Here is a 15,396-nt window from a genome sequence, read left to right as displayed (position 1 = left end):
AAATATCGGCTAAACATGTGTCAGGCCCCTTGAGGCTTAAGAAGCCCGTATTGATCATAGTGAAACAGGCCCGTCGGGAAATCTGCTCAATGACTGATCTACATGATCCACAGCATTTGCTGTTTGAGTATGCGAGCACGAATATTGACCCAATTACTGGAATTTGCATTTCGCTGTCAATTAATTTTTCATCGGTATGGTATGTAAATTGTAGAGATCAGGAGAACGGCGTAGACATCGATTATCGAATGGAAGGGGTTCATGGATCGAGGTACGGCTATTACATCATTGTCGCGGTACCCCTTTAAGCATAACTTAGCCTGGCTACATCTCGTTCTTCCTCAACCACCCCTCCTCAGTCCAGAGATCTTTGCATCTGGCATTTCAAAATTCTCCTAATAAAAGCGCTTCCGTTTCGTATTTATCTGAGCTACACCAAAATGCGGGTTACTCGCTCCATGATGTCGACGACGACGTCCGACAAGCCTGCAGCGCATGTAAAACCAACGAAAGCAACATCAAAGAACAAGATTCAAGAATCGACATCCTCAACACTCAAGTCTTCCTTTCCAGTCTCAAAGTCGACTAATGCATCGAAGAAAAGAAGGAAGTCTGCTATTCATGAGATTGATATCGATGCACTTCCCCACAATCTTGGCAAGCCCGCTACACAAATCACCCGGGATGCACTGGACGTCCCGCAGGATATCAAGACCAAGACAGCATCTCAACCTCAAACAAAACGAATCAAACTGGAAAATGGGTCACAAGAAGCTGAAACAGAAGATGTTGATCTCGCCAAAAAAATTAAAAAAGCCGCTGCTAAATACGGCCTAACACCCGGAGTCAGTCCATTTCCGGATTTTCCACATCCCACAGCCCAGGAATGCGAGGAAGTCAATCGACTTTTATCAACTGTGCATGGAGAAGTCAAAATTCCGACCAAAGTGCCTCAGCCGTCACTCACAGTAACTGGGTGTGGCGAAGTTCCCTCCGTACTAGACGCATTGATCCGCACTCTCCTCAGCGGTGCCACTACAGGTGCCAACTCTGCGCGAGCGTTCAAGGGTCTCGTCGAAAGATTCGGCATCCTTGAAAGCGGTATCGGAAAGGGGAGCGTGGACTGGAACGCAGTGCGCATTGCGCCTATTAAGGAAGTGTTTGAGGCGATGAAGAGTGGTGGTCTGGCGACTACCAAGAGCAAATACATCAAGGAGATTTTGAGTATGGTCTATGAAGAGAATTTGGCTCGCAAGGCGGCGCATCTAAAATCGGAAGAGGAACCTGGGACCTCCGGGACGGCTGGTGCAGACCACGAGTCCAAGGCGCAGAAAGAAGTAGAGATCGCACTAAAAGATGAGAATGTGTTGTCTCTGGACTGGATTCATGCTCTGGACAAAGAAGAGGCAATGCTTGAACTCATCAAATACCCTGGCATCGGACCCAAAACCGCCGCTTGCGTGGTGCTATTCTGCCTCCAGCGCCCTTGTTTCGCTGTCGATACACATATCTTTCGCATATGTAAATGGCTAGGCTGGTTACCATCGTCAGACACGAAAAAGGTCACCGAAATTATGGCTTTTAGTCATTTGGAGGTTCGGATTCCGGATCATTTGAAGTATGCGTTGCATCAATTGTTGATCAGGCATGGGAAGAGTTGTCCGCGGTGCAAAGCGATTACGGGGGAGAAGAGTGAGGGGTGGGAGAATGGGTGTGTTATTGATCATCTCGTGAAGAGGACTGGGAAGAGAAAGGGTGGTTTTTAGAATATTGGCTGGGCGGGTCAAAGGATTCTTCATATTTGAAAGAGGTCATGTATATGTACTAGACTGCCATCATGCAAATCATCGCTTGTCATACTGTTCGCTAACGACGATCTCTCCTGTATCTTCTTCGTCGTTACTTCCGACGTCCGAAGACGCGTCAATCGCCGTCTTTTTAGTCTCCCTATATCATATTAGTCCCATGTCATCGTTCAACAGGATGATCATCTCACCTTCGATGCAGAACAAGCGAAGTAATAAACCCAATCAACAACAACGACAAGAACGTAAACGTCACAGGCCATCCCTTCTTCCATCGCGGAGCACCGTAAGGACCGGCCGTGGGGAAGATCAAGAGCGGCACCCAGATCTGGAATGAATAGCCGATTGTCATCATAGAGCCCTATCTTTGTCAGTTCGGATCTATAGAACAGGATGCGGGTCAGCATACCAATATCAGGGCGCGTTCCTCGGAGTCATTCTTGACGATACTGTTCACGGTTGAATAAAGAATTGGACTTAGACAGCCGGTTAGGCCGAAGAGATACCACGCGAAAAATCTTCTCAAATGTCAGCTATTTTGCAAGCAGCGGGGTCTATCAAGGGGGAAAATACATACTTCAATCCAGTAGGAATATTCCATATAATCATGCACAGAGTCGAAAACAAACAGCAAACGCTAGCAATACCGAATATCACCCAAGAAGGATACACCGCCGCAAGTGTCGTTCCCAGCCACGAGGCTACAATCTGAACGCCGTATGTCACCGTGGGCAGTTTATTGATTTGGGCCACCGAGTATGTGCCCTCGGCCTTGAGCCAGAGGTTCATGTAGCTGAATGGATAGGAGGATATAATCATGCAACTGTTCTCGTAAGCAACCTTCCATGAAATAGCAAGAAGAGGGGGAACGTACATGTAGCAAAACACAAAAATCCAAATATGCCACCTCTTCACCGTCCTCTTAAAAACATCCAAATCCAATTTCCCGGGCCTTCGAATCTTGAATCTCTTCGACCTCTCCTTGGCCAACGCAATATCCTCATCGGTCAGATAAAAGGGCTTTGGCGAATCCGGTATACCGGGAAACACGAAATAGCCAATGAGTGCAACGGGGATGGTGAATATACCGTCAATAATGAAAAGCCAGCGCCAGCCGGGCATGCCGCCGACGCCGGAGAGGTTGGTGTATGCGGCTGCCTGGAGGTAGCCGCTGACCATACTACCCAACGGGTTGCAGATAAACCACATGCCGGCGCGTTTGAAGAGTTCGGGGCCGGAGTACCATGATCCTGTGGTTGACAATTAGCTACATACGTACTTTTACTGTGGTGTTGGGAGGACTTACCAAGGATGAAATGCGTCCCGGCAAAGACGGGGGCTTCGAGCATACCGACCAGGAAGCGGAGTGCATAGAGTTGGTTTGCATTTGTTACTCGGCTCTGCGCAAAGGTACAGATACCCCAGAGGACTTCGAGGGTGGGGAGCAACCAGCGAGCACTGCCGATTTCATCAGTAAGTATTTAGGAAGGAAAAAAAAAAAAGCTAAAGACGTACAGCTTTGGTCGAGATAGTAAGAGCAGACCAGGTACTTGGAACACGACGTATGCAGTATAGTAACACACATTGAAGTAATTCAGCTGGTTGCCGTTGAGGCTAAAGTCTTCCTTGAGGCCGCTGACGTAGGCATTGCTGATATTTGTCTGGTCTGTTGTTTTTAGTTTGTTTGATTTGGCATGAGTCTAATGTCATATTCGTACCTAAATACTTGACGAAGACTAGGAAAATTAGCTTTGCCCGGATTGAAAGTAAGAAGAAAAAAAGCTTACAGCAGAGACACGCAAATACTAAAATCGATACATCTAACTTGAACAATAGCCTAGAGAGAAATCACCTTAGCATTACTCTTTCTTTCTGAGTGTGGCAAGTCAACTTACTTTCTCTCATGAGAAGGATATTCTGCCGGATACCAATTGAAGATCTCTTTAATCACTCCGAAGAGAGTTAGCTTGGGCTGTTTTGGCTTGATTTCAGACATGATCTAGGAATCTTGTCGAATTTCTCTTCATGATCTTCACACAGAGGAGAACTCGACATCCCGTGTTGTTCATATAGAGCAGGACATATACAGACTTTGCATGAACAGACATGTTGCGTGTTATCATGGCATATCGCGTCATTTTTTGGTGGAGTTTTATATGCACATTATAGCCTAGAGCTGATAGACATATGCAAGAATAACCGCCAATATTTCCCGATATTTTCAGTGATATACATTTTTTCTCGACACAAGATACACCAAATTGATGGATTTCCACTTTTTAAGAATTTTTCTTTGTGTCTAACAGATGGTGTGCTTCTCGGCGCCATACCGTGCTTTAACTCGATACTCAAATGTCGTCCGTACGTAGATCTTCCTCTCCACTTTCAATTGTTCAGGGTTCTCGGAGGGTTTTCGGGGGGTTTTTAAACTTATCGGCAGTCCTCCGAACTGAATTGCCATATGGAGGCAAGTGTATTTCAGTGGTGTGTTGACACAAAGTCCTAAGCCGCTGTAACCTCAGATAACATGGTGATTGCGTGCTTCATGGCCTATTAGCTTTAGGTTAATATTTTGGAGCATATGAGGAGGTGAGGGGTAAAACTATCCGAATAGATCGAGAGAACAAATTATTATGTATAAAGGACGCACACAGTGTTTACTTTTTGGCTGTGGATCATCTATCAGAGAGTGACAAACTTGAAGTTGTAATCAAAATCCGAATCAATCCACAGTATGCCGGACACATCGCTTGAGAAGTACGACCATGTCCCGGTCACAAAAGAAGATCGTAGGTTCTTATGTACATAGCTACGAGCTGGATAATTACTAACAAAACTTTCGATTACAGTTGACTGGGCTGAGCTCATCACCCTTGATCTGAGCCTGTATGATCAACCCGGTGGTAAAGAGCAGCTCGTCAAACAACTTGATCACGCGGTACAACATGTCGGTCTGTAACCTCCTGATGGTGCTCGTAAAAGAGCAATACTGATCTTGCGACAGGCTTCTTCTATGTCAAAAACTTCAACATCAGCCAGGAAGAGGTCGACTTTCAATTCGCTCTAGGAAGAGAGTTTTACGGTCTCCCTCTGGAGGAGAAGCTCAAATTTCACAATGCCGACGATCTCGCGAGAGGAGAGTATAATGGTTACAGACCTGCTGGACATCGCATGTAAGTCTTTTTGTCTATTGACAAATGAATGAACGTAACTGACTCTCTAGCCTTGGAAATGGTATCCGAGACAACGTCCAAGTGTACAACATTCCCAAGTTCGACGGACATCACTATAGGGCACAACCTGAAGTGCTCCAAAAACACATTGCCAAGATTGAGGCTTTCAGTCGTGTATGTACCCCAAAGGTAATATCAATAGTTTGATACTAAATATGAACCAGAAATGCCACACAGAAGTAGTCGAAAAACTCCTCCGCCTCTTCGCCATCCTTCTTGAACTCCCCGACGAAGATCAACTCGTGCGTGACCACCAATACGACATCCAAGGAGAAGATCACCTTCGTTACATGCACTACGCCGCACGCAGCGCCGAGGACAACAAAAAAGTAGGCGAACTATACTCGCCTGGACACACTGACCTGGGAACTATAACCCTACTCTTCCGACAACCCGTTGCTGCGCTTCAAATCCTCAACTCGGAGGGTCAATGGAAATGGGTTCGTCCGCAGGATGGCACTATTACGATTAATACTTGTGACGCTCTCACTGCGCTTACGAGTGGGTTCGTAAAGTCTAGTATTCACCGTGTACATGCTCCGCCACAGGATCAGGCTCACGTTGATCGTCTGGGAGTCTTATACTTCGCTCGGTTCGTCCGCCTCTCTCCGTTTACAAATTAGGTCAAATTTTGCTAACCTATTGTAGACCCAACAACCACGTAGTCCTAGATCCAATCCAGAACAGCCCCGTTCTCAACCGTCTAGGTCTCACCAAGAATGCATTCACAGAACTAGGTCAACATCTCACCACTGAGCAATGGGTCAAAGTCCGACAGACGCAACAACAGAGACGAAATCGCGATGTGAAGATTACAGATGATGGAAAGTATACTTACAAGTCCAAAGATTTGGAAATTATTCCTGGTTTACAGGCTGTTATTTATAATTAGGCTATCTTCTTCAGTGATGATACCATCATTCTACTTCCCATTCAACTGGCACTATTAGTCCAGGCGCATCAGAACTATTTAAGTATCGGCGTTTGGAGAATGCTAATCGACAATTTCTCATCATATATGTTGTCATTTTTAGCTTTTTGCTTTTATAAATAAATCAAACATAACCGAATTCATAAAAGAAGAAACTCCCTCGCAAACAATATATACTTGTAGACTGCCCGACTCAATATTAACATAAAGATCATGTAACGGTGTGTTATAAGGGATTCAACCTCGTTTTTCTGATTGAGTCTTGAGCTAGAAGATCTCTCTTCCCGTACGAGCAATCGGCTTCCTCTCATATAACATTGTTTGATGGTACCCCGTCATTGACATGACCGTTATTGACGTGTCCGTTATTGATATGTCCGTTGTCGATTTGCCCGTTATTAATATGTCCGTTGTTGGCGTGTGTCTCTGGGATTGCCCCTGCTTCGACTTGAGATGCAGTCGGTTTTTCTCTGCGTGTCGTGTCTCGCCCAAAACTATCTGTCGTCAATGCGTAAAATGCGAGGAAACTGAATATGGAAGCTACTAGGGTGAAAAAACTGGAGACGGTTAGTAAGGTTCAAAACACGTTTGACATCGGGAGAAGTGTGCTCAGATCCATAGATGTCAACATACAATGCGATGAATGAAAAAGCTTCAACAGTGTGTTGCCGAGAGCAGACCACAACTCCATGCCATCGATTGACCCTGCAGCTGACACGTTCCCAATTGTTGATCACGAGAACGAATGCAGCAATCCACCTGTTCATGTTTACTGGTTAGAACGCTCTCTTAACATTATTCCCTTGACTCTGGCTGATTCCATCTCATCGAAAGAGCAGCACTTACGTAAATGCCAGGAACAGTTCGAGCACAAAGCTGATTGAATGGAAAATTGGTTTTTTGTAGGTAAAGAACCCGATACCCAAAAGCAGAAAGACAAGAAAGACTGTAAGAGTGGCCTATGTCATGGTCAGCTTTCTATCACCCTCTGAAACTCTAAAGAAAGGCCACCAATAACTTACAATGACCAGGGTATAGATGACCGTGACTGATTTGTCCGATTGGACAGCCCATGCAGTTATGCCCAATACAATGATTGCACTGATTGTCGCGATGGCGCGGCAGAACGAGCTGACCGTGCGGGCTGCAAGTGCAGAGATAGCCATTATTTGCGTATTTATTCCTCAAAAATACGTCCTTAGTATGAGTAGAATAGAAAAAAGCCTTTGAGGATATTTAGGGCTCGTTGAACTCATATAACGGGAAGATAGGCCGCATGCGGACATGAGAGTGGTGTGATAGCTACAAGCTTGATTATACTTGAACCATTCTTTGGTACCAAGTGGCGAATACTTCAAGCTCTCTCATAGGCTCCCAGGACTAGGATCTGTGGAAAGTATTCATCTAACAATGTTTTGGATTGGCTCTGGCCCGAGTTCATGAATCATCATTTCACTCATAAGCAACCTTGGAAGAAATTGGCAGAGAACTGAGTCAAGCGAATTATCCTTCTATTTGCGCAAAATTAACCAAGCCTTGAACTCTTTCTTCTCGATTCTGACGAATGACTTGCTGTTGACAACAGGGTCCTTTTTCCGATAGGCTGTTGATATATATCAGCTTGCATGTGATATGGAAGGTGGTGATTCCAGATTGGGTTCAATGTTATAATGATTGCTTCATTGTTGCTATAAACAAACAAAATTAATGAGAATACAAATTTTAAACAAAAATTATTCAAATTCTTCCAAGTATTTGGGATAGAGATCAATTTACACTCTTCTTTAGACTGACAAAACGGTTTCATCCACAGCTCGCTTCAGCTTCCCATCTGCTTTGGTGTATTCTTGTCCCAAAGACTCGCGGGCGAGATCGTGAATCCAGCGTCCCTTCGGTTCCAAACTCATATTTTGAGACAATAATGAGCACAAATAAAACCAATTGAGAGCTTGTCCAACGGTGCTGACCTCATCGCTTACGCGATACGAAGAATCACACGAAGATATTCGTTCGTACAGGTCGGAATCGGTCCATAATCGGAGCAAGTGATTTGCCACGCTTTGCACATCGCCCACGTCTACTAAAAATCCATTTACCTGGTCTTCAACTTGCAGAGGAATACCGCCTGCTCTCGTGGCAATGATGGGCTTGCCTTTGTGAATAGCCTCAGAAACTTTCACCTCAAACCCTTCACGCTCCGATAGTTGTAATACAATCCTTGAATTGGATAGCAAAGTATCCAGGACCTGATCGGATGGGCCAAGACGCATGACGGTGATATCGTCAGACAGAGCAGATGCATTCTGCCTAATCCACTTCAGGACATCATCGTAGACAAGAGATCCATCAGGGTCGTCTACTGAACCATGACCACATATCAGAAGCTTGGGCGACCGTACATTAGTGGAGTGCTGGGTTAGTAGGCGTCGAAACTCTTTGTATGATTTCAATACATTGATGATCCCTTTCGATGGGTCAAACCGAGCGATCTGAACGATATACTGATCTGCACAACGAACATGAAAGGTCAACACAAGACCTTATCTATATCAGGTTTAAGATGACTTACCATCTGGATAATTGATTGGTGGCATTCCAGCGTTTCGACAAGCGTGGTTGAAGATACGTCCATAGTAAGCATAATCCCAGTCTCTCATATCTTTGTTCAGTCCATCGAGCCTGTCCAACAATTAGTACATCCTAATGTGAAGCACTTATAGAAGATCATACCAATCTGTACATGCTGGCATGTATCCAAGCTTTGCTAGGGGAACACTGCGTGGAACAAATGAAGCTACTGGGTGACTGATAAAGATGTCCGCAAGCTTAATGTAAGACCACAAATAATCCCATACTTCTGATTGAGGACTTCCAGGCGTTGAAATCAAATCACTCCGCATCTGAATATGGCTGCGATAAATCACGGGTCTGATTGGATCTGCCTGTTTCGCAATGGGTATCAAAGCAGGCATCTGAGGGTCATCGATAATGATAACATCAGCACCGCCTTCAGAGGGTCGAGTTAGAGGTCCGCCCTTCCGTGTCCAATACCTGTGAGCGTTGTCTTCAATCCAATCCGTCAGTATTCGTTGCTGGTGCACGCCCAGTCGCTCATGGGGCCCGGCAACTCCTTGAAGGATATTATGGTTGGTTTTGGTGATGCGGAAGACACCCGGTCGTGGTTTCGGTACATACCTGAAATAATCAATTAATAAGGATCTCTCTGGCCTTGTATATTAGATAACCCTACCATTTGACGTCGACACCGAGAAGATGTGCTAATCGTACAAGTGCATGGCGCATGAGTGCGACCCCGCCACCTTGGGGTGTCGCACTGAAAAAAGCAATCTTAACCTTTCGACTCGTCAAGTCCTTCACATAGTGCTGGACACCCGACCAAGTCTTGGGTCTCACTGTTCGTGAGAATGATTCAAGATCTGCAATGTTGATATGGAACCCGGAATCCACTTCCACCGCCCCGAGAAAATCGACATGGAGAAAAGGCAGTTTGTTTGGACCAAAAAATCTGGATACACAAACATTAGCCGACAAGACGTAGCAGATCAACTGGGTTATCAGTACCTAATGCACTTCCGGGACACCGATTCAGCTTGCTCATCGATCTCCTTACCATTCGGATGCGTGACAGCTTCTGTACCCACTGTACGCTCCGTACCTGGTTCCTCATGTAACAAGATTGGCACAATGTCCAGCTCCAGCCACAGACGCCGACAAAGAGATGGGCAGTGTTGATGAAAAGACTTGGAAAGTGCGGCTCCAAGTAATTTTTCGGCGTGTATGTTGCTGTAGTTCTGGAGCTCTGTAAGAATAAAATCACATATTACGATCTCTGAGTCCGATCCTTCGAATTCTTGCTCCAAAAAGTCGAGAAGGTATGTTTCATTACGTAGCGCTATCCCAATTTGAGATTTGCCGTCTGCAAAGGTACCTGCTATTCCTGCGTACAAAGTCTATCTTCAGATCAGCTTCGGGTTGCATGGGCAAATAGAGCTGGACAGAACACTAACATCAATGGTTGGCCCAGACCAATCACACCTAACCAAATGGCTTTTCACTTGGTCATGCTGAAAGACGGACTCATGCCGGTCGAATCCAAGCGCCTGATGTACTGACATGCTGCAAATGACAGATGAGTTGGTTGTTTGTCAATCGGATAGTATCGAATGAAGCATGAAAGTGCATTGTTATGATCTCTGTAAATGACTATTTTACTAATTATTCATTGTTATCCGAATAACTAAGCCTGCTTTGGCGACGGCATGAGAGTCATCTAGAGTGGATGACATCAAGACAGGGAGGGATTGGAGACTTTCCTGGTTTCCTGTTATTACCCTTCCACCTGATACAAATATTTCCTTACTAACTTCAATATTAGAGACCAGAGCCCAGATCATTATGTGATGATCGCTTACAGGGTTCTAAATCGATCGTCCAGTAAAGAAGCCAAGATCTGGGGTGTGTAGCTCAAAGGTAGCCGCAAACGGAAATACGACTTTTTCTAGCAATTGCCAAGCAATATTATTGTCCCTCATGCCATTTTCACCATACCTCATTTGGTTCTAGAACCCAGTACCACCAATATTGTGTTGCTTGTCATTGATAGCGCATGTGACGAGGGTAGCTCACCAACCTCGGGCTTCGACCTGATATCCCCATCCTCTTAGCCCAACGCATAGCAAGAAACTTGTTCAATCAAAGTACAACGCCAAAATTATATCCAATGGAATCGGCAACGAAATTCAGACTTGTTGTATTCAGCGCTAAGCAGTATGATCGTTTCTTCTTTGACATCGCAGCCTCCGAAAGCCATAAAACACTATATGACATTGAATATTTGGATTTCGCTTTGAACTCAGAAACAGCACCATTGGCGCGAGGCTATGATGCTGTATGTGTATTTGTCAATGATACACTTGAGAAGGATACTCTGAAGATACTGCACACCAATGGAGTCCGTGCTATTCTTCTCCGGTGCGCCGGTTTCAATCACGTCGATCTTGTCGCGGCCGGAGAACTAGGCTTGTTTGTTGCTCACGTTCCGGCCTATTCACCTGAAGCTGTTGCTGAGTTTGCCATTGCATTGGTTCAGACTTTAAATCGTAAGACTCATCGCGCCTTCAACAGGGTACGCGAGAGCAACTTCAACATCGAGGGCCTCATAGGAACCACGCTCAACGGAAAAACTGTTGGAATCGTTGGTGTTGGACGAATCGGTCTAGCAACTGCCCGCATTTTCAACGGATTTGGGTGCAAGATGCTAGCGTACGATGTTAATGAAAATCCCGATTTTGCACAGTACGGTTCATTCGTTGGTCTCGAGCAACTATTGGCAGAATCCGATATCGTCAGCCTTCATTGCCCACTTACTGATTCCACGCGCCATTTGATCAGCACGAAGACACTTTCTATAATGAAGCCAGGCGCCCTATTAGTCAACACATCACGCGGCGGTTTGATCGACTCAACAGCAGTTCTCGAATCCCTCAAGTCGCATCACCTCGGTGGACTAGCACTAGATGTGTATGAGGCCGAGAGGGGGTTATTCTACACCGACCACTCGGGAAAGATTATTGACGATGACGTCTTGATGCGCTTGTTGACCTTCCCAAACGTCCTCATTTGCAGCCACCAGGGGTTTTTTACCAAAGAAGCGCTGACAGAAATCGCCAATGTCACTTTTGCAAATCTAAGTGACTTCATTGAGCGTCGTCCGTGTCCCAGATCCCTGGTCGCAGGCGGACATATTGACAGCTCGATTGGAGTCCAGCCTGTACGTCTTTAATGCTGAATACAGTAACTGTTTCAGTTCATAGGATGTAAATATGAGGCTATTACTTGGAATAAGTACTTGCCATGAGAACTACTCCCGACGTCTCTATTTTTTTTTGATACCGTGACTCGAGCGGCTTCAAACAGCCAGACTTATCATATCAGTCAGTAGAGTAAAGCAATGACTTAAGCAAAAAGGCAATCGCTTTCCGAGTAAAACTCCACAAGGAATTCTCAAGACCAGTTGAAAGATAGTCATTGAAAGGACAATTGCGAAGCGCTCGAATTCGGTCGAAATTAGGGCTATGCAAGTTGACCTTGCCCGAATAGGCAGGAGTAAATTTCCTTTTTTGGACTAAATGCTGACAAATGTCTGATCAATTTAGCATATCTTGCACCAACCCCAACAAAATAAAATCGTTTGTGATAATTCATCATCTTACTAGGACTGCAAAAGTCATACAACCACCTCAACAATGCCCTACGAGATCCAATTCATCCACTCTAATCCCTCGAACCGTCCAGAGTCTGCATCGCGGAAGCGAGCTTACGCCCATGCCGCTCGCGTAGCTCATGCTAAGAGACCACGCTTTCGTCTTGTAAAATGCTCCGCTGATAAAGCAAGAACGACAGTCTTAGACAATCAAGCATATACTATTCGACAAGCCGATGGACCTGGAATTACTGATACGATCATGGTGGAGCGTGGCTCTCACCCTCAGAGCCTTTTGTCCTCGGCTCGGAGTGATCCGTTCAATAGCCTCGCAAGGACATTCAATGAAGCAGAGCACTATCTTCTTGATCATTGTTGGTTTTTTCCCATGATACTACCATATATGGCTAGGCCTTACAAAAAAAATGTACTAGACACTCAAGTAGTCATTCCGTTACAAAGTAATGAGTGCAATCGCCTGTTGGATCCGGAAGAATATCGCAAGCTTATGACTGAAGAATGGACACGACTAACAGTCCGCCGAGGTGACTCTCTGGACAGTATGTTTCTAATTGCTTGTCGCCATTTATCTAGAGTTGCGCAGTTGCAGCCGGATCAGAGACAACATTACAAGCAACTAGCTCTACAATACAAAGTTTCGTGCCTACAGAAATTGAACAAGGATTTTTCCGTGGAGGTGGACGGAGCATCAACAATCAGCGAGGAGACTATTGCAACTGTGATGATGCTAGCATCGGACGAGGTGAGCATGCAAATGTATCCGGTTATGAATCCTGATTAATGCTGACGAAAGGCTCTCGATTTTCAGCTTAAATTTGGAGATCTTGAATTGTGTAAAGCTCATCTAGAGGGTATTTCTAAAATAGTGAGGCGTAACGGTGGACCGCAGACTCTGGGTTGTGGAGGCTTCATGAAACATGCTCTATCCTCGATCTGGACGGATTATCACATCCTCAGTCCACACAAGGGAGCTACTGTCCCAATTCACGTACAATAAGAGTCGAAATATAAAGTATATGGTTTCAGACATTGGAAAGACAAACCCCACTCAAGTTCTGCCTTCTTAATTTGGCATCTTACTCCTTCCCGATTCATACTAACCTCAATTCATTAGCCCTAATCGGCCCCGTTTTCGATAACTTCGTTCTTTTGCTTTGAAAGCAATAACGTGATAATAAGTTTTTATCTTAGAAGTTCGATCATGACCGGTGATATTTCGTCCGTACATGGCTGGTTGAGCCTAGAATTACTGGAGATTAGTCTACGAATCTCTATAAATACCTCTAGCTTTCTGCAGAACTCGAGCAATATGTCATTCATAGAAACATTCGAATCAAACTTTAGGAACTCATTTCCTTATAATTTATCATCATGACTATTACCGAAATCCAGACCACGATTCCCAAGGGCTCATGGATCCTCGTAACTGGTGCGAGTGGTTTTTTAGCTTCCCACGTCGTCAAAGAGTTCCTCCAGCGTGGGTACAAAGTCAGAGGCACCGTTCGAGACCTCAACAAATATGCCTGGCTTGTTCAGGATCTCTTCAAGACAGACGCGGACAAGAGCAACTTTGAGTCCGTCCAAGTACCCGATCTAGCGGCACCACATGCCTTTGACGAAGCCGTCAAGGGTGTATCTGCCATTGTCCATATCGCGACAATCGGCTTTGATCCCAACCCCAACAATGTGATACCGAAAGTCGTCGCAGGCACCAAGTCACTCTTGGAGGCAGCCACGAAGGAGCCATCGGTGAAACAATTTGTCTACACCTCGTCCGTCGCCGCTATGATCTCACCCCAGCTAGGCGATACTGCTCGACTCACTGCAAATACGTGGAACAATGAAGCAGTTGAACAAGCCTGGGCTCCTCCACCTTATGAGCCTATTCGTGCTTTTACTGTGTACGCAGCGAGCAAGACACAGGCTGAGAAGGCTGTTTGGGAATTTGCGAATGAGAAACACCCTCACTTCACGATCAACTCCGTCGTTCCGGCAACGATTATGGGGGAGTGCCTCAGTAAAAGTCATGCTGAGCTCGGACATATGTTTCTTAGGATTCTATATGAAGGAAAACCGGATGCAGTTGCAGCAATACTTACAATGCCCGGACGTGAGTAATCCTTCGTTTCTTCCCAATAACAGTCATGAGCTAACGTATGTTATTTACATTAGCTATTCCACACAACGTCAGAGACTGCGCAATCCTTCACGTCGCGGCAGTACTAGACCCCGATGTCAAAAACGCGCGTCTCATCGGTTGGGGACAACCCTGCAGCTGGAATGATATTGTGGCCATTATGCGGCGACTCTGTCCAGACCGACAGTTCATCGACGAGATTCCCGGTCTTGAAGCGTACAAGATAACAGCAGACGATGAACAATCTCTGGTGATTCTGAAAAAGTGGACTGGACAGGATGGATGGACGTCTCTGGAGCAGTCGATTGCGGAGCATCTACCTAATATTGTGAAGTGGTATCCTTAAAATTGTCTCTGATTTCATTTATTATCAATAGGATTTGAGAGTACCTCTAGGTCCTTTGAACAAATTTGATCAAGAAGCTACATTCGAATGACTGTTTTGCTAATATCAACACAAGTATCAAAATAATAAATCCACAATTAACGAGTAGATTTTAGTAGTATGAAAGTCCAACCAAAGACAATCCGTAGCTCACTACAAGGTCGGCGCGTACATGGGCGTATTCTTAGTTGCCGAATGACCTATGAAAATGACATTGATATGAATATCAATTTTGCTTAGTTTGCTACATCTGTCAAGTAGAGCTTGCCTCTGTTATAGTTTCATCTAGTCTTCCCGGTGGTAGTAATTACAGAGAGGGCCATTTAGAGCTAATTAGGGCTGGATCCACCTCGTATCGCCGTAAACAGATTAGCGCGCTCTCTGGGCTCTTATCACCTATCTCCGTTCTTCATGTTGTCTCTTCCTCCTGCAACCTCTTCTTTTTTTTAGCTGCTGCTCTTCCGTTCAACCATGATATTCTGTAGATTGCTCAGTCGAGTCCGAATATATTCCAGCTATGGCATTGGCTGAAGCTTCATCTATATCCTCATTTGAGTGCTCCACAGCTACATTTTGGTTATCCTCCACGTCGGACTCTGAAAAGATCCTCTCTGAGGTTCCTAAAACCGTTGGGGATCCTTCCAGGCAGCGTCGAATACAT

General features: G+C 45.2%; 6 protein-coding genes across 6 annotated transcripts; 4 read left to right on the top strand and 2 right to left on the bottom strand.

Annotated features, from left to right (window-relative positions):
* Positions 1-440: 440 nt before the first annotated feature.
* On the top strand, positions 441-1,766 carry BHQ10_001098 (uncharacterized protein; the record flags this gene model as incomplete). Its single annotated transcript, XM_040873096.1, has 1 exon — positions 441-1,766. The coding sequence occupies one exon, from the start codon at positions 441-443 to the stop codon at positions 1,764-1,766; it is 1,326 nt and encodes a 441-aa protein (XP_040729603.1).
* Positions 1,767-1,844: 78 nt separating this feature from the next.
* BHQ10_001097 (uncharacterized protein) lies at positions 1,845-3,801 on the bottom strand (the record flags this gene model as incomplete). Its single annotated transcript, XM_040873095.1, has 9 exons — positions 1,845-1,947; positions 1,997-2,166; positions 2,215-2,323; positions 2,383-3,055; positions 3,112-3,263; positions 3,321-3,471; positions 3,524-3,541; positions 3,593-3,642; positions 3,701-3,801. 9 exons carry the CDS (start codon positions 3,799-3,801, stop codon positions 1,845-1,847), a joined length of 1,527 nt encoding a protein of 508 aa, XP_040729602.1.
* Positions 3,802-4,539: 738 nt separating this feature from the next.
* Positions 4,540-5,930, top strand: BHQ10_001096 (uncharacterized protein; the record flags this gene model as incomplete). The annotated part of the gene is made up of 6 exons (XM_040873094.1): positions 4,540-4,594; positions 4,655-4,756; positions 4,810-4,978; positions 5,029-5,152; positions 5,203-5,630; positions 5,687-5,930. 6 exons carry the CDS (start codon positions 4,540-4,542, stop codon positions 5,928-5,930), a joined length of 1,122 nt encoding a protein of 373 aa, XP_040729601.1.
* Positions 5,931-7,753: 1,823 nt separating this feature from the next.
* Positions 7,754-10,105, bottom strand: BHQ10_001095 (uncharacterized protein; the record flags this gene model as incomplete). The annotated part of the gene is made up of 6 exons (XM_040873093.1): positions 7,754-8,475; positions 8,539-8,648; positions 8,700-9,164; positions 9,220-9,495; positions 9,552-9,940; positions 9,998-10,105. The coding sequence occupies 6 exons, from the start codon at positions 10,103-10,105 to the stop codon at positions 7,754-7,756; spliced, it is 2,070 nt and encodes a 689-aa protein (XP_040729600.1).
* A 605-nt stretch (positions 10,106-10,710) lies between these two features.
* On the top strand, positions 10,711-11,772 carry BHQ10_001094 (uncharacterized protein; the record flags this gene model as incomplete). The annotated part of the gene is made up of 1 exon (XM_040873092.1): positions 10,711-11,772. The coding sequence occupies one exon, from the start codon at positions 10,711-10,713 to the stop codon at positions 11,770-11,772; it is 1,062 nt and encodes a 353-aa protein (XP_040729599.1).
* A 1,812-nt stretch (positions 11,773-13,584) lies between these two features.
* On the top strand, positions 13,585-14,696 carry BHQ10_001093 (uncharacterized protein; the record flags this gene model as incomplete). Its single annotated transcript, XM_040873091.1, has 2 exons — positions 13,585-14,323; positions 14,386-14,696. The coding sequence occupies 2 exons, from the start codon at positions 13,585-13,587 to the stop codon at positions 14,694-14,696; spliced, it is 1,050 nt and encodes a 349-aa protein (XP_040729598.1).
* Between the last annotated feature and the right edge of the window lie 700 nt (positions 14,697-15,396).

This window comes from Talaromyces amestolkiae (assembly GCF_001896365.1).
Source record: "Talaromyces amestolkiae strain CIB chromosome Unknown scaffold1.1, whole genome shotgun sequence".
NCBI lineage: Eukaryota > Fungi > Ascomycota > Eurotiomycetes > Eurotiales > Trichocomaceae > Talaromyces > Talaromyces amestolkiae.
The sequence above is the reverse complement of the archived record's forward strand: the minus strand, read 5'-3'. Positions and strand labels throughout refer to the sequence as shown.